At 43.2% G+C, this 22,434-nt stretch overlaps 1 protein-coding gene across 4 annotated transcripts in view; it reads right to left on the reverse strand.

The window, feature by feature from the left end:
* Nucleotides 1-233: 233 nt before the first annotated feature.
* Nucleotides 234-22,434, reverse strand: part of UGT8 (UDP glycosyltransferase 8) — a 33,691-nt gene continuing 11,490 nt past the window's right edge. For 3 of the 4 annotated variants that reach the window (XM_083861772.1, XM_083861773.1, XM_083861771.1), the window contains exons 2-6: nt 17,951-18,774; nt 4,650-4,792; nt 3,115-3,191; nt 1,774-1,993; nt 234-812 (exon numbers count right to left, since the gene is read on the reverse strand). In XM_083861772.1, coding sequence (XP_083717898.1) covers nt 449-812; nt 1,774-1,993; nt 3,115-3,191; nt 4,650-4,792; nt 17,951-18,772 — 1,626 coding nt within the window. In that variant the 5' untranslated portion in view covers nt 18,773-18,774 and the 3' untranslated portion in view covers nt 234-448. Of the gene's footprint in view, nt 813-1,773; nt 1,994-3,114; nt 3,192-4,649; nt 4,793-17,950; nt 18,775-21,667; nt 21,973-22,434 lie in introns of those variants that run through there. The other variant, XM_083861774.1, reaches the window with a different exon arrangement.

A 22,434-nucleotide genomic window follows, 5' to 3' on the forward strand; every position in this document is an offset into this window, starting at 1 on the left:
GGAAACACAGAACTAGCACTAGAGAGTTCTCTCAGGTAAAAGGATGGAGATATTAAATAATAAAAAAATAAAAGGAGAACACCTCTGCAAATAAAAAGAAACCTCTCCTCATTTGGGAAACACACACTGAGCTTTTAAAAGCTGAAAATTCATAAATATGGTCATTGTATAGAATTTTAGAGAATTAAGGCTTCTAAAAACTTCAGTGCCAAAATAACCTCTCTGCATCAGTATTAAGAATAAAATATTTTCCATTTTAGGTTGTGCTTGCCTTTTTTTTTTTTTAAAGACTTCTCTTAGTTCTGTAGAATTTTGTCACATAGTATTACATACTGAAGGGGAGTGTTAGAACTGCTTACTGAGGTTTTAAGTAGTTGTTAGACTAAGTTACAGCGATAAAATTTGATTACTGATCTGATTCATTACTACTTTACATAGGGCTGTTGGCTCATTTCACCTTTTTTTCATGCTTAATGTGGCCATTTCTTCTATACTTGCCATTGGGGATCCCGTTCTGGTAGTGTCCATTAACAGCGCTATGTTTGTCATTGGACCAGAGATGTTTGCTCTGCTTGCAGATTAATTTTGCCATCCTGGCCAAAACATAGTAAAGTAAGGCAGCACCCACTAGTAGGACCAAGGCAATATCCAGTAAGAAATACTGAAAGAGGGAGATGCTGTAAACAGCGGCACGGAGGTGCTGGGCTCCGTTGTGGCGCAGGATGTAGTTGATCCAGTACACAGTCCGGTTCACCGGGTGTCCAGGCTGGTCCCTGTGGATCTCCGAGAGCCTCCGCGCCCGCTGACGGTAGCTGGGGGGGAGGAAAGCAAACAGGGAAGAAAGGAAAAGCTGTCATCTCATGCCATTGTGCAACTGAATCACCAGAGAAATGCAGAGCAGCCAGAAACCCGGGGTTGATTTTGCAATAAACCATTTCCACCTGGGTCCAGAGTTTCGCCCAAAACTTTTGGTTTTTCACCCTGACAGCTGACCCTGCCAGACTCTCCCTCTCCTGTCTATAGGGTTGACAGGTTATTTACACAGGGCTTGCCTTTACTCCAAGGATAATTGCACAAGGGGAAGGTGATGCAACTGATGGTATCAAGGTTGCTATCAGCATTCTCCCTCTCTGCTGCTGCCCTGCTGCTTGTTCCTGACAGCAATATCCTTTCCCAGAAAGGCTCCCTCCCATTAAAGTAAGAAGCATCAACAGCACCATGCTCCAAAACTAGGGTTAGCCCAATACAGTATACTGCCAGCTAAGCCCTCTCTATTTTTAATCTGGATGTGAGAGGTATTATGAGCCAGAACAGGAAAATAACCCTTTAAATATTAATTTTTTAATAGTAAAATCACAGAACTTAGAGTCATTCTGAATACCTCCCCATTTGAGCTACAACCCAAATTGTGTATGTGTATCTTGCTCCAGGCCCTGCAGGCAGCACCACAGCCAGACTGCTCATGTGGAGTAATCAAGACACACAAAGGGACCTTGGTCTGCAATACGGAATAAGTTGGGACAGGTTTGTTTCCATAACCTCTGTGCCCTCCAGATGGCAACTTCTACAAAGAGCAAGTGAGACAATTGGTTTTGGTGCTGAGCAAGGAGCCCAGCACCCACACAGAAAGCTCTGCTGTTGGGTAATCCTGGGAAATGGGACAAACACCCAGACTTGCCTCCACTGTACAAACAAATAACAAAACACGTTTTTTTTCCACTGCACAAAGGTTCCGTTTCCATATTCATGCCCGAACAACTGCTCATTCCATACCTGGGGTCATTAATAACTTTCACTAGGGCTTCATACAGCTCAGTCTCAGTCATGGTCTTCCAGTTGAGCAGTATTCCCATCCCTTTGGCCTGCACACGGGTCATGGTGTCGTAATGGTCTCCAAAGAGGGGAATGCCCACCACTGGGACCCCATGGTACATGGTTTCAAAAATGCTGTTCAAGCCTCCATGACTGAGGAAAGCTTTAATGTTGGAGTGACCTGGAACCACAAGAGGCATGAAGGTTACAAAATGCACTTCCATCTGCTTTATATTAAGTTATTGAAGCACCTGGGTAGGACAAACTTATTACCACATTTCTATGGCTGCAGCTCAGGCAGGTAAAAACTACTGCAACTTGTTCTGAAGTTCTATCTAAACCCACTCTGCTGGAATTCCTCAGGCATTAAATCATTTCCTTAGTCACTGAGAGAGGGAGCAGCCAAAGCAAAGCAAATTGTCATCTATAAATGTAAAAGCATGTAATGATGTAAAATGATTAAAGGAGTAATTAATATGCATTGCCTAGTCCTGAATAGCCTCAGGTGGTGACTCCAGCAGTACACGTGAGGGAAGGGGAGCACAGCTTTGTATGAAACAGAACTTTTTTTAATGGCAGGGCAACTGATGTCAAACTCTCCCTTAAAGCTTTGCATGCCTTGAGGTAAGCAAGACCTGACAATCCCATGTGATGGAAAAAGCAGCCTGCCTTAGAGCAATCCTGTAACCAAAACAAATCTACCTGCTTTAGGAGTAATCTGCCTAATCACTACGTTATGGGAAATTCTCCAGCTCTCACACACACTGTGCTTAATGCACTCATCAGCTCTCAGTGGAGCTGTTTGGGGAACATACAAACATCCAAGGTCTCCCAGAAATAGTCAAATATTTTGTGGCCTCTCAGATCTGCAAGGTGCTTAGGTAAAGGAAGAAAAATAAAAATCAAGTATCAAATTTCACTTTCCCCTGGGAACCTGAGGCACCTCAGTTCAACAGAAAAGTTATCAGCTTGCAACACATGCCCAAGTTCTGGTAGAGCCTTCTTGTATTTATAAAACAGTATTTACAGACTCCTAAAACTTATTCTGATGCTCAGTTTCATGACTCCTCCTTGAACAGTGTTTGAACTTAAGGAAAACATGAAATTCATATCAGGCAAAGACAATGAACAGAGAGGTGCTCAATTCTCTCTTCAGATCCTAATTTAATATTCTTGCTCCATGATTGCCATGACAGAAATTATCCTGGCTTTACAATAACTTCTAATTCAGTCGAGTACTTTTGAAAGAACAAACTGAACTCAAGCGAGAACAAGCAATAAATAATGGAAACAGATACTCACCAAGGAGGTCATTTTGTGGTAACCATTCGATCAGCTTGGTATTGTTGCCTAAATTCCTTGGTTTGTTTCCTGAAAACCTAAACCAGTGGCATGAAATAGAAACAGTTACCAAACCCTACAAAGTAACTACTAAAGGATAGAGCTGTTCTGTTCATTAGAGAGGACTGGAACTGCAGTTTCAGAAAGAATCAGCTACACATGCCCAATTAAGCAAGACATACACCTTTGCAATTGGTTTGTACTTCTGTATATCGAAAAAAACCTAAATTATTTACACTAAGTTATACAAAAGCAATGAATTATGTTACTGGTTTGTCGTCCCTAACCAGAAGGCCATAAAAAACTACAAAAATCCCTTGATATAGCATCATGACATTAAGACCTCTAAGCAGTACTCACTACCTTTCTGTCCAACACACAGGTCCATGATCTGAGGAACAAAACCAAACCCAAAACCCCCAAAACACTCCAAGTTACACCTGGCTGATAAATACTTAAATTTTAATAGAAGGCTTTAAATGAAATTGTTGGGATGGCATTAAAAAAGAGCTATCCTCAAGAAAAATCCTCCCGATTGATTTACTGCAAAAAGGGATGCTTCCTAAACAGACATACTGCAGGGAAAACATAGTAAAAGGACAGAAGAAAAGCAGTAAGATAAATGTGGATTATTAATTAGAAGCCAAGCAGCGTTGTGGCATTCATAAGAAAACAGTGTCTCTACTCCAAACAAAAACTGATGTTATCTTTACTACCACAGATTCTGTGCCACAGCCTGAAAAATTCTGTTCATTAGTGGGATTTGATGCTTGAGCTACACACAGCAGTGAAGATATTCCCTAAAAAAACTGTGGGGAACAGGCCACCAAGTCTGTTAATATAATTCCAAGAGTGTGGTAGGGTCATGAGACACCCACATGAGGTGTAAGACACTGAATATCTGAAAAAAAAAAATTGTTCACATGAACTCCACCAAATTATATCAGCTATGCTTGATGTGAAGCAGAGCTAAGCAGTTTTTGGATTTTTACAGGGAAATGAGAGCACTACTCAAGATGTTTTTAGAACTGAGAATGCTTCTCACTGATTCTGACTCCTGAAAATTTCTCTTCCTTCAACTTCTCACAGAAGAACAAGCAAGTGGGAAAATGAATAATGAAAGCCTGTGTTTACACATAAAAGAGGAGAAGGGGCCTAAAAAAGTGAGGGAAAAGAGGAAGAAGAAAGAAAATGGAGGCTTTTTGTCATCAGGATTCATTTTTGAGCCTCGGGGTAGCTCTGCCATCAAACTAGTGACAGTATATCCAAAATGTTATAACCTTAGCTTGTTTTCACTTGTCCCCAATCCTTCCAAGCATATGAATCCATGCCCTATTCTGCCACAACAATCACTGCTTCTCCTTGTTACCAGGATATTGCACTGTTTTCATGCTACATGCTTTTCAGGAGCGTCACATTGTCTGTGCCACCCTGCAACTCCAGCAGGAACCAAGCATGCTCCAAGCCACCCCAAGTTCCTCCAACACTGCCCTTACCTCCAGATAACCCTCTGGGGCAGCCTTGCCAGGGCCTGTGCCAACTTGTTGGCGATGTCCTCCGACAGGTACTTCACTCCGGCGCCGAAGGAGACGAGGACAAAGCCATTCTCGTGAGCGCCGTTCACCCATGCCTGCAGATCCTGCGGGAAACAGAGTTCACACTGAACACTGCAGGGGAAAAGCAGGGGAACAGGGAGCAAACGTGGCTTAGAAAGGGCAGTTGTTGGTGCCTTTGTGGCTTCAGAAGCCAAGTTTTACAAATCCCTAACATTCTAGACGTCACTGAGAACAATGGCTCAAGATTCCGAATCCAGGGCAGAGGCCACGAACAGCAAAACCCTTCCGTGTTTGTTTTAGCTTCAGTATTAACCACAGGTAGCTAAAAACAATTTGTCCCTCCTTAACTGATCAGTTGACACACATCCACAAGTTACCAGGCTGTGTTTTAACTCAGCAAAGCATAAACGGATCCATCTCATAGTATCAGCTTGGAAGCCCTGCACAGGAGAAGTGTGAATGAAGCCCGGGATTCAGCTGTGTCATTTCCAGCCTTGAGCAAAGTGAGAGTGCTTCAAAAGCCTCGCTTTGCTTTCATTTATCTAAACAGAATAAACACAACTTGAAAGAAGCCAGGGCTTCTAAAGACACTGTCAGTTTCTACAGCTCAAGGAATAAAGAAAATGTACCCTTTACCTTTTGAAGCATAGATTTGAATTCTGGGTTTTTCCTAACATGACTGTTAGCAGTGCAAACAAAGAAAATCCTACCACTGACATATCAGTCAGATGAGGAATATCTGCTGTTTCTCAGGATATGGTTTAATTCTGGTCTCACCAAGTTTAGGCACAAGGCTGCTCAACACCAGTGCAGCAATAGGAAATGAGCAAAGAGAAAATGAAGAGCCATGCTCACAATGTGCCTCTTGTCCTGCTAATAAATAGGAGGGCAGACAGTAATGGAGTAACGCCGTGCTATTGTATCTGAGCACAAAATCCAGCACATTGCACTGGGGGTTGTGCACTGCTCTCTGCCATAAAGCAAAAAAGATTTCTATTCTCTTTAAAATCCACAGTTTATCCTTTTCCAGCGCACTCTTTTCCTTCTTTTATTCATGTGAAGGGAGAGGGAGAAGGCAAAGGAGGGGAAGTGGCTCTGACCTGCCTCGAAGCTGAATCATTTATTAGGGGCTGAACTCCTGACACGAAAGTTTCCAAGTGGTTTTGTGACTTATTTAAAGCTCGTCCTTGAATCTTACTTCACGACCTAAGGCATACTGCAAATGTCATTATATTGTAGTCACTGTAGTGCTTCAGCTAGTTACATCTTGAAGTCTTTCCCATCAGCTGTTTAAAGCTAAAGAGAAAAGAACTTTTTGTGGGTTCTAGGACAAACCATTCTGAAAAGCCCAATATTCACAGTTCCTGGTCTTCACAGGGCACTCACCAAGCCGGAGGAGCAGATTCCTGGAGGTTTCCAAAGTGCCTTCTTGATGACACCTCCCTGACAGAGGTGCTCAGGAAGGCACAAACAAGGTGTTTGTTGGTGCTCAAACACACAAACGTGGCAGACCTTGGGATGCAAAGGTTAGGGCAGCCTTGCCTGCAGTGACCATGAGATGGAACTTAGGACACTGAAGCAACGTGGCAGACAACAGCAGCCTCTCCTGGGCTCCAAGAAAGCCAATTCCAGCCTCTCCAGAAACCTGCTGGGAAGAATCCCATGAGACAAGGACCTAGAAAGACAGGCATGTTGGGAGAGCTTGTTCCAGCACCACTTCCCCCAGGCTCAAGCATGGTTCATGCTGATAAGCAGGAAGCCAGCAAAGGTGGCAGAAAGATAAACAAAGATGTAAAAAGACAAAAAGAAAAACCATCATTTGAGTCAGAAACAGGGACAGGTGGAATATCTTGCTTGAGCTTGCAGGGATGGGGTTTGGAAAGCCAAAGCTGAACAGGACAAGGGACCTGGTGTCAAAAAGTTCAAAGTGCTTCCTCATTTCTTTCTTCATTTTGGCCTTTGGCAATGGCAGGTCTCTCAGACCAGAGGGAAAGTCTAAATACACTGGACACAGACTACTTATATGGGGCCCAATAGGATGCACCCAGAAATGCCAGATGTCTGGAAACTGGTGTGGAATGGGTAGAGAAACAGGATAAATAGCAAGTGTCGCTTGCGTTTTTTATAGAGGAAAATCCATGTAGTGGTCTAAGCCTCAATTTGAACCGTGGAAAGAGATGGAGAATAATCCTGGATCATCCTGGCATCAGAAGCTCCTACCTGTGACTACCTCTCCTTGGCCAGACACAGGATTCCTGCTGCTGGAGATGAGCCTGTTCTAGCTGAGAACTGGCTCCCAATGCCACTGCTCCTCTGTGCTTAATGAGAAATTCTGGGAGACTTCACAGATAGGATGTATTCACACAGTAACAACTATACCTCATTACAGAAGCATAGAGGAGGTAAAATTATTTCCCTGTAATAGAATGTCTAAAATAGCATTTAAAAAATCCCCACGTATAATAAAAAAAAATAGCTGCTAAGTACTTAGAATTTTTATGTTGAAGAAAAATAATTTTTAAAAAAAGGAACTTTACTATGTCACCTACAGACTTTTGTATTTTGTTGTGGATCAGCAAAGCAACATGCTCTGTGTTGTTATGCTGGTTTCATAGCCAAGCCTCTGTAATCCTTCCCTTTGAAGGTAATCCCACTGCCTCAGTGGAACATAACATGGACAAAGGTGAATTTAAAATCTTGACAGGCAAGACAAGATCCTACCATCAGGCTGAAAGCCTGGGATTTGTTCATCACATGAAGCAGGATTACATAAAAAACACCTGGAATACAAAATAAAATAGTTTGTACCAACAGAACCTTAATATCCAGACCAGAGCTGGATGATGCCTGGCCAAAGCAGAAGCTGGAAAAGAGGAACAAAGAGGAACCTGATGCTGCCCTGTGAGTTTCTTTTAGAATGCTAAATTAGAAATAATGTAATTAATTCCTTAGGGTCAAAACTGCCCAGTGCCAACCTCAGGAACACCCAGAGTTTCATCTCAGCATGCTGTACTTTGACATCAACTGAAAGGTTCTTTCCTACCCCAGATTTTATTTATGCTTTAGATGGTGCTGTTAGCAAGAGGAATTGCTTACCTGCCCTCTGACCTGCAGCCCCTTTCCAGCCTGCTTCCCCAAAGGGGTGCTGGGCATCACTACCGTGCCATGGGCTGCAGAAAATCAACTACAGACTTGTCAGGACAAGGGCTCCTCCTGCAAACATCTGTGTCATTCCTGGCACAACACACCCTTCATTCAATGGGATCGCTACAAATGGAGGGAGCTGGGTAAAAATCAGGCAATGGAAAACAGGGAACTTACACTGCATCCTCTTAGAGCTCCCTGAGTTTGTGATCTGGATGAGCCCGGTATTCTCAGGTTCCTTAAACTTCTTATAATTATTTCTGTGACAGCTTCTAGGCACAGAATTTCTAAACAGAGGATCAAGTGAAACTGAATCCAAGTGAATGGCATTCCCAGGCCTTTGGTTTTAAGACATCTGAATGTCCTGGTACAAGTAGCCAGGCCATGGCACAAAGCCTCAGTGTTTTCTTGTATTTTGCCTGTTCTTTGGGTCGTATACAAGGTGTAGCTGTGATACCAGCAGATCACAGACACAGCAGATAAAGAGCAGGCTGTGCTCCTGGCACACCTCTGAAAGGGACTGAATACTTCAGCACCACTATGACTATGGCTATGTATGTCATTTAATTCTTGCATGGGCACTCCTAACGTTCACAAAAGAGAAGCTGGGAGCAATGCTCACAGAACTTGAACACTGGAAAAGCACACATTGATGCCACAGAACAATTTTGTCTGTCTACAATTTCAGCAGCCTTCAGGCATCTTCCTACCTTTCCACTCCTTAGGGCCATGTTAGCCCTAACATCCCCCACAGCAGCCTCGATGAACCCACAAAAAAACCCCTCAGAGACACCCAAGTTCATCCCCCATGAACTCACCCTTTTCTTCCCCTTAATTCCACTTACACTTTTGACCTCCAGCACATTCTGCCCCGGCGATCTAATTACTGTGTATATGAAAAGGCACTGAGTCAGGATGAGTCATTAGAGCTGCCCTCACTAAAAGCAGCATTCCCTGACCGAGCAGCACTTCACTCTTGGCTTGCAGCACAGCGACCTCCTTTTGCCCACTTTAAAGGATTTTCGGGCTTCCTGTAAACTCAGGATGATCTTCTTTTAACACAAGGAAAGGAAATTACCATTTGGGAGGTCTAACCTACAGGAAAAAAAAATCAGGGGAGGGAGTTTGTTACATGATGAGCTGCTTTGAGCCTTCCTCAAACTCTGGTTCAAACTTCAACTGAGCACAGAACTGAGAAGTTAATTCAAACTTAAGATATACATCATCAGAACATGCACTTCTTTAAATGGCTCTCTCTTTCAGCAACTGGAAGAGGACACCTAACCCTCTCCCTCACCCCCAAATACAAGCAATTTTCAGGTCTTCTTTAAACTGAGGCTTTTCTTTGTAAGTCCTAGCACAGCCAAGAGACAACACTGAGACTACACTGCTAACCTGACAAACCCAGCAGCGACTTAAGAACAGGGATCTGGCCTTTCCCTTCCAAACCAGCAATCACACCTTAAGGAATCATAACCCCTAAACCTCAGTGAACTTCACAGCAGAACTTCCAACAGAAATTCTAATAAAGAACCAGAACAGACACTCACAGAGACTGTGTACATCAGGTCCATTACAAGTGTAGGCCTGGCAAGTCTAACACGGCACATTCACATTCTGAACTGAACTGTGAACTGCATTTTCCTGCTCAATTTTGTGTTCCATCCAGTTACAGCTTTTTACACATTAATAATAAAGGATCACCTAATACACATATTATAACCAATTCAAATTTTCACTTAAATGGTTTTAAAAATTATAAATAATGCAAATATCACCTAATACCTATATTAATTACTATTTTCACAAGTTATTTTAAAAAATAATAAAGAATGCATACTAAAGTATAAAAAACTTTAAAGGACCTCTACTTAGAACACTGTGCCCAACCCTACCAGGTCTCTGCTTGTTTTCATGTGAGTTCTGTGCAAATGCATGTCCTTTGGGAGAAATAGTGCAGGACTTGCAAAGGGAGAAGAAGCACTTATTGATCTGTGCTGTACTACAGGAGCGAGGGAGGAGGAATAAAGAAATAAAATCCATCTTTTGACCAATGTGAGACAGGAATGCTATTGTGGCAGCCCCACTGTGTGGGCTTTGTTCTGCCGGGGTCTCTAATTAGCCATTCTCTGCAGGCCCCGGTGCTGAACACACAGCTGTGAGCAGGGAGTGAGGGCCCAGCTGGCAGTAACCAGTGGTGCCTAATACTGAGCTTTGTTTCAGATAAACAAAGTGCACAAATACAAACATAAACGGGTGTAATATCCGAAGCTTTCCCTGTTCAGCTGCTCCATTCAAATGTGCAACAGCACAAACGCCTGTTCTTTGAATATGGTTGCAAACCACCCTTTCCCCAAGGCAGAGCACAGGCATCCTATGCAACTTCTACAAAATGCTGCTTGGAGCAGACAAAACCAGGTCTATTTTAAAATAAGAAGCCATATTAAGCCATCTTTAGAAAGGAGACACTCACTGATAAATAAACAGAAAGGTATATAGACCATTTTTTTGAGCATCAAAACTTTTCTGCCATTGCCTGAATTGTAATTCTCTCACATGCCACACTTAAATTCTGTATTAATACATCTTTATTTAAGATTTTACTAACACAACATATCAGAACAGGTGGTCTAAGGTCATACAGGTGCCCTTATACAACCTTTACTATCACAAAGCAAACAGGATTATATCACATAAGCCAAAAGTTATAACCCCCCACAGTTGTACAGCTAACTCCGAGAAACTATCACCACAGGCAAAGTAAGCTGTTTGTATTTACTTGCCATGAATCTTTAAATCAGTCTAGAACCAAAAATAGGAGTTTTCATTTGCTGGGAGCAGCAAAGGACAGGGAAGATGGCAGTGAACACCGAGGGCATGAGGCAGAGGAGGGAGTCAGCCTCCCTAACTCCACACACCCAGCAGCTTCTGCTGGCTCCGCACTGCCCGGCGCCCTGGTCACACTCCGAAGGGTATTTTCCACTGACTAAATTCCTGCCTTTTAAAAACTGTGGCCACCAGGCAAAAGTGATTCTCCCGTTTTATCAGGACTTGCTCCTTTCCATATCATCCATCTTCTTTAAGTTCTTAGTTCAATTAAGAGCAGACACGCAGCTCCCAGTGAGGACAGGATCCTCCCTAGCCCCCATTTCCCTCTGCATTAATAACAAGTTAATTCTTCTCTTCCCTGGGCTTTATTAATGAGACCTATCACACAAAAAGTGCATGCAGTTAATATTCACACCATTCTTTTCATATTTTGCAATTCTTACTGGCACAGAGTAAGGTAACTCCAAAAATAATACCATGTGCCACTAAAGAAGCATTGTGGCATCAGACTAAATCCCTGGGTTTCTGCTGGCTAAGAAGAAAGAACCAGCTGGAAAACAAACTCTAAAGATCTGAACTGTTTCCTATCAGAACTCCAAGCAGTAATAAGTACAGTCACCACATATTAATCTAACAATGCTGTTAAGTTTTTCAGTATTAGACACAGATTTGAGCCCTGCTGAAACACAGACAACTTTTTCCTTTCACATTTCTTACTAATTACTTGCTGTTTATATATATATATACTCTGTGTATCTGCCTTCTCCAAAAAAAAAAAAAAAAAGTCTTTAAAATCCTACAAAGCTTTCCAATGCCTACAATGTTGTATTTCCTTATCCTGGACCTTTCCTGCCTTTTCCCATTTAGCATCCACCAGGGACAGAGAGTTAGGTCCATGTAACTTTAAAGAGGAATAAAATTCTCACTCCAAACCAGAGGCAGGAGGTGCAGTCCCCCAAGCCTTTGCTGCCGTACCTGAGCCCCCTCTAGAGCTGCAGGAGTATCCAGTGAAGCTCCGGGAACACGCTCTACCCACAGCTAGAGGTCAACCAGGAAAGTGCCACGCAAGGACTTCCCTGATGCAAAAATCCATTACGCACCAGACCTCTGGCAAACACCCTGGGAAAGCAATCTTGCCTTTCAGATGAATGGGAGGAGTGGAAAACGAGGAGCTTGCCCTTCAGGAGAGGTTATTAAAATCACTGCAGAGAGTGGCGGTGGGATCCTCAAACCCAAACTGAAAACGTTGCTGGCAATACCCCACAGGCAACATTCTGTTAAAAAACACCCAAAAAACCACCTTCCTAAGCATGAACAGAAAAGTTGATGATTATCAAATGGAAATACATTGGTTGGGTTTCACCAACCCTCTCAGTTGCTCCATATGGAGCAAAAACTTCTATAGGAGTTAAGAAAAAACAGTATTAAGTATGGAGACTGCTTATACTTTGTCTACAGAACATAAAGTCAAATGAAATTGCTGATAATACAGTTAAGAAGAAAATTGTCAAGAAGCTAAATTTTAAATTCAGACCGCTGTATTACTGATACTGACGTACACCCCACCCATAAATCCACATGATAATCTCATTTAGGTGGGAAATTTTGTCTGTCATTGTTCCAGGACAACACCTGTGCTCTGTATATGGTGGGACATAGAATTCTAACCTGCAGCTTTAAATCCTTTTATCTAATCATTGTGATTTCTTCTTCAGATAAAATAGCTTTTCCTTCTTTCATGGGGTTTACCTCCTCCCTTCTCTTTGCTTAAAGATTAATAAATACACATAAATACAAAGTGTATATGTATGTTCACAATACCCATATATTTTTTATATTTATTTATATAAACAAGCCATCAGTCACCACCATTTCTTTGAAAAGCCTAAGATCAGCTGGCTCCTGAGCCAGTGTAAGACCCACACTCTTCACACAGACTCCCCTTGGTCAGAGTGAGCACAGAACACACTCCCTGCCGAATTCCCCCATGAACAGCCTGGGAAGGCTCAGGAAGGTGTCTCCTCACAAAACCCTTGCTGGAGACACCTCATCCCCCAAAGCAAGGTATTAGCCATAAACAAATTATCCACTTCACCTTTAAAGCAACTAGGACACCTGAAAAGTTGTTTTGATTAAAGATTGTTTTTCTCAAGTCAGTAATGTTAATAATTAGGCTTGCTACTCATAAATGTCAAGTTTTGAGTACATCCCAACTTCCCAAATTATAGGAATATGGTACCCAAACTCAAGGATGTTCCAAATACCCCAAGAAAAAAAGAACATCTTTTGAAATAAGTTCCTCTCCGCTGTTCTACGTTATAAATGGGAGAAATATGGGAAAAACACTGGCTCGTTATTTGTCCTCTGTGGAAGTCATTCCTCAAAATTTCCAAGAGACACTCAGTTAAACCACTGCATGTTACCAAAATGAATAAATCTGGTTAGTTTGTGGGTTCCAATATGAGCATGATAAATTAGAATACTTAAAACCACAAAGCTTGTTTGTAGTAGTAGCTTAATGAAGTGTTGTTTGTTTGGGGGTTTTTTTCTGTATGAATAAAAATAACCAAGTAATATCTCTTGTTTTTAGCTTTCATCATCTGACCTATCCAACATCTAAGGTCTGGAACTTCTATTTACCATTCCCAATACAGACAACTGCTTGAACTCCACAAATAACCACCCTGGACTGTAATCCATGAACCAACTAAATTTGGGATTTAGCAGACAGCACAGGCTTGCTGAAGGTTTGGTGCTCCTTTGTCAGCTCATGGGATGCCAGCTTTATGCCACGTGGACCTGCAGGACCTGCCTTCCCCACAAGTTTAACTGGAGATACTTAACCAAGCTCCAGAATCAGCCCTGAGTCCTTTTCCCTGTGTCTTGTGCTAAACAGACAGATGCTGAGTCACATTTCTTCCCAAATTTAAAATGCAGCAGAACAGACACAGTTCACCAACCCAGTCCTACTGGAGCAGCTGAGACTGGACACTACAATTTTAGGACTGTGGGTGCCTGGAGAGATCACACATTGCTTTCCTGTGGATCAAAACATCAAATTCCGGGGGGAAGAAGCTTTATCTAGAATATATTTCAGAGCCAAAACACATGATCATAGAGTTCAGTACAGAATTTGCACAGTGCTGCATCATCTCTGTCTTCCCTAAAAGACTATTTGCCTCCCCAGCTGACAATCACATGCATTTTAGAACAGCTTTAGAGTTGCTTCACATCACCAGAAATTAACTGTCCAAACAGGTCTGTAAGAACCATTCCCCAGACTTTAAAAACAATGCTGAAATTATGGTGCTATGCCATGCACAAAAATCTACCTCTACAGCCTGCAAGGGCTCATAGATGTGTCCTTAAATCTGAATAAAGGAGAAAAGCCAGGTTTAAGAAATAAAACAGCCCTTGATTCTTCCACCTCTTTCAAGATAAATACCAGTTTCAGCTACCACACCTATTAAACATACAACTGTCAGCAAGGCTCAGGGAGGTAAAAAGAAGACAACAAACAAAAAACTCCTAAATACTTCTAAGTATTTCAAAGCCACCAATTTGCTGCATAGGCTTTGATCTGTATAATAACGAGCTCAGATAAGAGATGTCCATGGAGGAGTGAGGAAGTTCCTGTAATTATCTGTTGACAGCTGGGGCTGTAAGGACAACTTATTACTCCAATATGAGAACACCCTCCTCTGCAGCATAAATTTGGTTCACTCACGGGCTGAGTATTTCCCAAGGCAGCTGCTTGTAGCACCCCTGGGCTTCCTGCCCTGATCAGGCTGATTAATGCCCAGCACACACCAACCTGGTCACAAGGTATAAATGCCAGAGCAGAGGTTCCCCCACTGTTGTTTAAAAGGGTGCCCCTTTAGAAAGCCAGCTTCATTCAGATCCTTCTGCAGAAGTGTAGGGAGGAAGAGGCAGAGGAGCCTGTGATTTTCCTAATGGCCAATGGCAGCTATCTGGAAAATACTGCCAGGGAACGCCATATCCTCAATAGTTTAAGTCACTGATGATCTTAAGGACTTGATAGCCAGCCTGTCTCTAGCTTTTCATCTTTTAACGCTGATTTTGTTCACACTGTCTGTACTCTATATAATCCAGCATACAGTTTTATGAGTTATGTACACAAACCCTGGACTCTGCACCATTCATCCATAAGCAAATAAAATTGCAAGTGCAAGTGGGTTAAGTCACCTTAACCATCTCCTTGCCTTTTAAGTGAGCAGCACAGCACACTCTGTGCAAGAAACACTGTCCAAACCCAGTTTAATCGGTGAAAACGTCACACTGGCTCTCAGAGAAGACACCTACAATCCCCCACGGCAGAGCAGAGGGGCAGGGTGGGCTCGGCTCCATCCACGTGCAGCAGGGATGGGAAGGGGGAATGTGCCATCCCGGGCAGGTGAGGCACTGCCACGCCAAGGAGGGAGCCGCAAGGCGCCGCAGGGAGCCGGGCAGAGCAGTGACCTCCAAAGGACCCGCCGCTCTCGCCGCTGGCTCCCCCTCCTTGGCACGCCGGTCACTGCGACTTCCCGAGGGACACACTGCGCCAAGCGCAGACCGACACCGGGGCTCTCACTGCCCGGCGGGGAGAGCAGGGAGCGGGATCGTAGCCTTCCCCAGGCATCCGGGCGAGCTGCAACCCAAAGATGCGCTCGCAGTTCGTGTGCCACAGCCGGGGGCTGTGGCGTAATTGCTACGGAGCTCGGCAGCAGCTAAAAATCACTCCTGACACAAGCTAACTGCAGGATCAGCAGGGAGGATGTGACCCAGGATCGAAATATTAATGCAGATGGGACAGCAAAGCTGGGTCAGGTTATATATATAAATAAAACATATAATATTAACACAGATGACCAGCAAAGATGACCACCCAAAACCTGGGTCAGATTTGTTTCCCCTCACACACACGCAGTTACATGACATGAATATTCAGTGCCCACTGCTATGTGCTACCTTTAAAGCTGTGCTTTTCTAACTTTTATTTCCAGAAGTTCAAGAAACAGGTGCAGGACCTGAGCAGCCACAAAACAGAGCTATCCCATCCCCTGGAATGAAAGAATGGCCACCCCGTAACACCTTAAAAGATCTTAACCTTTACCTCCTCAGTGACTGCTTAATTGTCACTATGTGCCTCTTATTTTTAAGATGCTGCTTATGAACAGAAAGTTAGAACTTTTAACTTATGTGTAGGCATCCTATTATGGTTAAACAAACTACTTGGCTTTTTTTGGTGAGGTGGGGGGGAAAAAAGGAAAAAACTGTTGACAACACAGTGCCACTACTGGCACCCAGTCATTCTGAGCAGGTATTTTGGACTTGAAATAACACCCCTGATTTTTTCCCCAATACTTCTCTAGCAGACAAAGTAGACTAGGCTACTTATAAGCAGTTTTGGTGAATCCAGGAGAGCCAAAAGACTTGTAGTAACAGCTTTAGTGGGCAAATTTTAGCTACTGTGCCCAGCTACATGCTCCCCTTTACTACTCCTTGTCCATGGACAAGAAAATTACTTGTGAGAGCTGCTAAAGCATCACCAATCCAGTCCAGCACAGAAACATGAACTAGCTCTGCCTCTGGCTCACCTTAATGCACCAAACTAGAAGCTGCAGAAAATAAATTAGCCAAGGCTGCTGCCTTGGAGATGCAGCAAGAGCAGGGAGCAGCCGCAGCACCCGCTGCCTGCACTCGCAGTTTTCATCTGCCAGGAGAGAGGGACAGTTCCCAATTTCATCCAACTGCTGAGCAAACACAAACTGGTTGCCCAGTAATTTACCAACAGTACACACCACAGGGATGTGTGTAACAGCTTAGGCATGGACAAATTACAGGATAAAAGAGGAAGGTGCTCACTTGGTCCCTCTCTCACGTTCACTGAAAACTCATGCTTTGAACACTAAGAATGAATTACCTGATAAAACTGACAAGAAGGTAAATGATGTCTTAGCTTACAAATAACTATGGGTAGTTTCTTTCCCCACTGTAACAAATATTTGCCACCACTTACTTGACCTACAGGTCTGTTTCAAGGTCACTCACTCCTGTTACACTGAACATCAAAAGACACAAAAAGGACAACGTTGACCTACTGCCCAAATTGATTGCACAAATACCTTTTTCCTCCTACAGAAAAAGGAAATATCCGCCTGGAAAATGAAGAAAAAACTCAATCCAGCCAGCACAGTTTTCCTGGAGGAAAAATAGGGGTGAACTTTTAGACAGCACAAGGGAACCTTCAGTCTGCTTTCTCAGGATACCTGACTCATTGATGCATATGTGGAAAGAAACAGTCAGAAGCAGCACAGCCATGGTCATCTCTGATGACACCCTGGAGAACAGACAATAGCACTTTTCACACTAAAAGCAAAGCCTGAAAGAGTCATTTTAAGAAGCAAAATGCTGAGCACTGCGGGTCTGCCTAGCCCTTTTTATCATCCAGCCAAAAGCATCCATTAAAAATCCCCTCCAATTCAAGATCTATTTGTTTATGTACACATAAACAGAAGTGTAAATGACATGGTTTTCTGTGAGATTGCTCTGCCTGTCCCTCACCACTGTATTGCCCAACAGAGGCATTCTTAGGTATAAACGTATCAAAGATCACTGAACTAATCAAACTTAATAATTAATCTGTGCAGCCAGGATTTCTGGAGCCTGTCCAGTCACTATCACTGTTTCAGTCTGAAGTGCAGCACCTGATGTCCTGCACGTGCACAGTAAAAATTCATATCTGATTGCAGCCATAGTGCCATTTATGTCAGCTCTTATCTCCATATCTCTGTACAATCTTTTCATGCTTATGTACACGTAGCCTTACAGTAACTATCAAACCTAAGGGAGGCATAAAACAAATACCATGAAGACAGCCATACCATGAAATTACCAGTATAATCTAGCAGCAGGCTTCTTTAAGCATCAACAGTGTTCATCCATCCTCCCTCGTGTTCCTTTTAAGCCATGTTTGGTTAAAAACTACTGCTGTGATTTCCAAGACAGAGTGCACTGTCTTTCATCTCTAGTGCAGCATTAAGCACCTCACTCAGAAGCAAAATACTTCCTGCATCCAAAAGATTCATTTTGTTGAATTTGTGACCCACACTTCCCCTCACAACCACATGAAGTGACTTCCAGGGAATATTTCACCAAGCAACAACAGAATGGGTCCCATCTGAAAAATCACTGCTCTAAAGCTGCCACTCATTGTGTGAGGTGAAGCAGAACGCACAGAAAAGACCGTAAAACTCAGCAAACCTTACTTCTGGCAGAGGGCTGGCCGGTCTCGTTAGGATTCCTCCCACATAAACAACGTTGGGTAGCGTCGGCCTCGGAAACTCCAGCGCCACGTCAGTGCAAAGCATCCATAGGCTGGATCCATGGACCAAGTCGTACATGGACCGCTCCGGGAGGACCTTGTGTTTCTGCATTATCCTTTCGTATTTTGGCAGAACCAAAAAACTGACTCCAAATCTCGAAATAAGGTAAACAACAGTGTTTTTAATCCTCTCGAATAGGTTCATGTGATCTGTGAGCAGCGAGTTAAATTCCGGGACGTAGGACAGGGGAGCTGGAGCACCTACTTCTGCTGGATACCAGAGGCCGGTGGAAAACACGGCGTATTTAACCCCTAAAAGATGGGCTATAACAAATCCACACATCTCATTGGGATCTACCAGGAGCAGGTCAAATTTTTCCTGCTTGAGGGCACGCATGAGGTTCCGGTTGCCAACGATCAAGTCGCAGTTCTTGGAATAGTGGTCCAGGATATCGAACAGTTCAAGGGCAGTCAGCCTCCCCGAGAAGATACTCCTCATCTTGGACTGCAGGAAATCATCCGAGGTGCTGCTGTTAAAGATCCCTGGGTAGCGCTGAAGTCTGTAGTGATTAGATGGAGGAATCTCTCTGCCCTCAGAGAGGAGAAACACTGTCTGGTGACCTTGGTCGTGCAAGGCGGAGGCCAGAGTCTTGAAAATATAAAGATGGCTTTCAAACATAATTGGCGGCACAACAACAATTTTGGCAGCCCTCGCTATCCCGACAGCACTCCACAGGAGAATGAAGGCTGGAGCGTACGGCTTCATAGCTGAAAGGAGAAACGAGAGCATTAATCACAGACCACAGGACTGCAGCCTGCACTTTAGGTACATCACCCTTATGTCTGCATGGCTGTGAGCACTACCACTGCAAGGCCTTGTCTGACAATTGCCCACCAGCTTCAAGTTGTCCTCCTTCAAGCTGCAACTGTCTATTCTGATTTTAGCATAACGTTTTCTGGGGTTTTGTTTTCACACAAGCTAACAGGATAGAGAAGACAGAGGGCTTTTTTCCTCCCAAAAGGACATGGAAATTCATGCCATGTTTTTCTTTAGTATCAATACTGATCAGACACATAGGCGTGGAAAGCAAAAAAATCATGCAGGAAGATGCTACTGTTGACTAAGAACCAACTCTGAGCTTTCAAAAATTACATTCTGCTTACAAGAACTAGTGTAATAACAGGAGTTAGTACTGCACACATGAACACTGCAACTTCCACTGAAGCACTTTAACAGGTACTTGAGTCTGAACCTACTTAAATCAGCACCCACTTGAACACCAGCTCTACCTAGGCTGAAAAACCCCACTGCCGTCCTAAATGTGCATTTCCTGACAGCAGTATGCTGACTGGGAAAGGGAAAATGCTTTTTACACGTGGGTTGGGTGATTTAAAATTCTGTATGCAGCAGAGGAAAGCAAAGTGCCTTAGAAGCACAATGAGGACATGTCAGAAACTCCTCAGTCACCATCACCCTCCTAGGACAGAGAAACGAGTACAAGCCAAGCCAAACAATCTGCTCTTTCCTCGTGCCAAACCAATGCACGTGGAAGCCTGAGTCTGTTGCAGTGTCCTTTATAAATAAGAACAGATAACACTGCTATTCAGTCCTTCTTATCTCCCTACAGTATAGTCATATAACCCTCCTACAACAGATTGCTCAGGCCTTTTTCTTGGTTAATGTTACATGGGTTACCAGCTAACAAATAGAGCACCTCACATTTTATATAGCTATAAATGACTATATTCTTATACATTTGTTATACAAAAAGTTTAAGGTTGGTTTTTTTGTTGTTGTTGTTGTTGTGTTGTTGTTGTTTGGTTTTTTTGGGTTTTTTTTTGAGTTCTATTACTCTGTAGTAGGTTTTCTGAAGGATGTCCCTTTCAGGTAGTTGTGGACAGTAGTTAGGTTTCCCCTGAGCTTTTCTCCAGGCTAAACATCCCCAGCTCCCCCAGTTACTCCTCACAGGATTTATTCTCCAGACTCTTCACCAGCCTCACTGCCCTTGTCAGAATGTGCTGCAACACCTCCACATTGTTCATGAGGTGAGAGGCCCAGGACTGGACACAGCATTCAAGGTGTGGGCTCAGAGTGCCAAGTACAGAGGGAGAATCACTGCCCTGGCCATGCTCAATTGTCCTGAACAGGACCCTGCTAGAGGATAACACTCCTTAGCTAAGAAAGTTGTTAGAAAAAGAAAGTAAATATGATTCACCAATAAAACATCCAAGAAAAATGATTATTCAAACTCAGAAAAATCTCATTATTGATTCCATCTCCCCATGCTAGAAGCATTCCCACGACATTGAGTTACTGCTCCTGTCAACAAGAGCGATATTACAAAAACCATGAATGGAGGCACAGGACTGGGAAACAGTTATGTTTCTATCAACAGCAGAAATCAAAGGTTACAGGAGCCTAAGGGCTTGTCATGATCCAACACGTTGCCACAGGCTGGCTCTACTTCCATCTCCTGATCCAAGGCCTAGAGCACAGCACAGAAGAGACAATCCTTAGCCCTGAGGTATATTTTCCATGGCCAGGGTGACACATGTGCCACCAAAAGCCATGGAAACTACACCTTCCTTCCCTAGCATGTTGACAGCTCCCCACTGCTTCCTCTCCCCACACTTACCTGGGAGCCAAGTTTTAAACGAGAATCACATTGACCATTTTACTCCTCGTGAAGGTACTGTAGATACTAACACAAAAACCTGCCAATGTAACTAAAACCATTTACCAAACCTTAGTTTTTATCCTCTTGCAGTGTAACTGTGTCAAGAGATGACACAACACACTTGCCTGGTAGTCTGTACCTTGTGGTATCTTCAGAACCAGTAAAACAATAATCACTTCTCAAAAACCTATTATGCAATTCCCCTTTTCAACATAAGCACCTTCCACAGGAGCTGGAAAATATATGTACAGGACCTGCCAAGGCAGAGAGATATTAAACACATGATGCTATTAGAGAAATGCCAATTAAGTGACATTTTTACTGGGAAAAATTGCATCGACCTTCTGTTGAACTTCTGGCAGGAACAGAAGTTGATGATGCAGCCTCATCATTTCATGCCCTGGCCAGACAGAAGCCGGGAGCTCATGTTTGAATTCAGCAGAAGCAAGGGCAATAGGTAACAGCCCTCTGTCAGCCAATTAATCACCAGCCTAATTCCCCTTTGGCAGACTGGGACTGGGGAATAGGTGGGTGCCATCAACAGGGCATCAACACACAACCACCCCAGCTCAGCCCCAGGCTCCCTCCCAGACACTCCAACTGCCCTCAGCAATGAGCTCCCCCAGCACAGCAGGCATTCCCACCAGGACACACTTACCTGTTCCAGTGGGAAATTTCAGATTCCTCAAGCAGCAAGCAGTGCCCAGGCACAGAAGGCTTTACAAGGGTCAGGACAATGCTCAGCCAGAAGCCAGCTAATCACAACTAGAGCTCAGGGATTCTTCCTACTAACTCCCAGAACAAACCACTTGCCAAAATAAATAAAAAGGATCAACGTCCAACGCAACTGCCTTCCGTTTCTGCACACCAGGAGCATGAGAAAGAATTGCCAGGGGTCCTGACAGAAAAGAGGAAAGAAAAGCCCAGAGACAGAGAATGATGCATTTCTCCAGGATGGTTAACAATATAAAACCATTTTGTACCTCTATCTTAAGTTCTTCTTCTTAGGACTTGCCTTCATTAACCAAGACTGTTTTGGTGTCTAAGCTGGCATGCAACATCCTATTATCACAGAGGGCGAAAAAGAAAATCCAAATTTGCTAACATTTAAAAAAAAAAACCCCAAAACATAATGTAACCCCCAACCAAACACCACCCGCAAAATGATCACTGAATTGAAGCCCTTTCTTTCAGCCAAAAAAAGCCCTAAAAACAAGGATATGGAGAAGAACCAGATGCAGAGTGGTTTTATGGTAGTGAAACCAACTGCTGATTGTAAAGGGTTCTCCTACTGGAGCACAGCAAGAGAAAGTTAAAGACACATACCAAGAAGTTAAACATTAACTTTATGAGTAGCTGTTGGAGTAGGTTTAATGACCTGTATGTGGGGGTTTTCAAATGAAAGAGGAAGAGCGAGTTTTAAAGAGTTACAGAAAATCCAGCACACTCCTGACAGTCAGACTGTTGGAGAGGTTTCCAACTGACCAAAACACTTCTAAATCATGACCTATTTCTCTTAAGGAAGTATTTTTAAGGACCAAGCAGGACCTACAACAAGAAGTGTGACTACACAGGAAATAATGACTTTCAGAAGAAAAAAATAGGAGGGAGGATCTTTCCCCCCTTCACAAAGCTGATACTTGAAGGTTGGACAATGTGGAAATGAACTAAATGACATTGAAATAAGTGTAGTGCTAGTTGACTTTCAGAATAATAATAATTTAACCATTAAGACTTAATGTCATTTATA

The sequence above is a fragment of the Zosterops lateralis genome, assembly GCF_965231275.1.
Source record: "Zosterops lateralis genome assembly, chromosome: 5".
NCBI lineage: Eukaryota > Metazoa > Chordata > Aves > Passeriformes > Zosteropidae > Zosterops > Zosterops lateralis.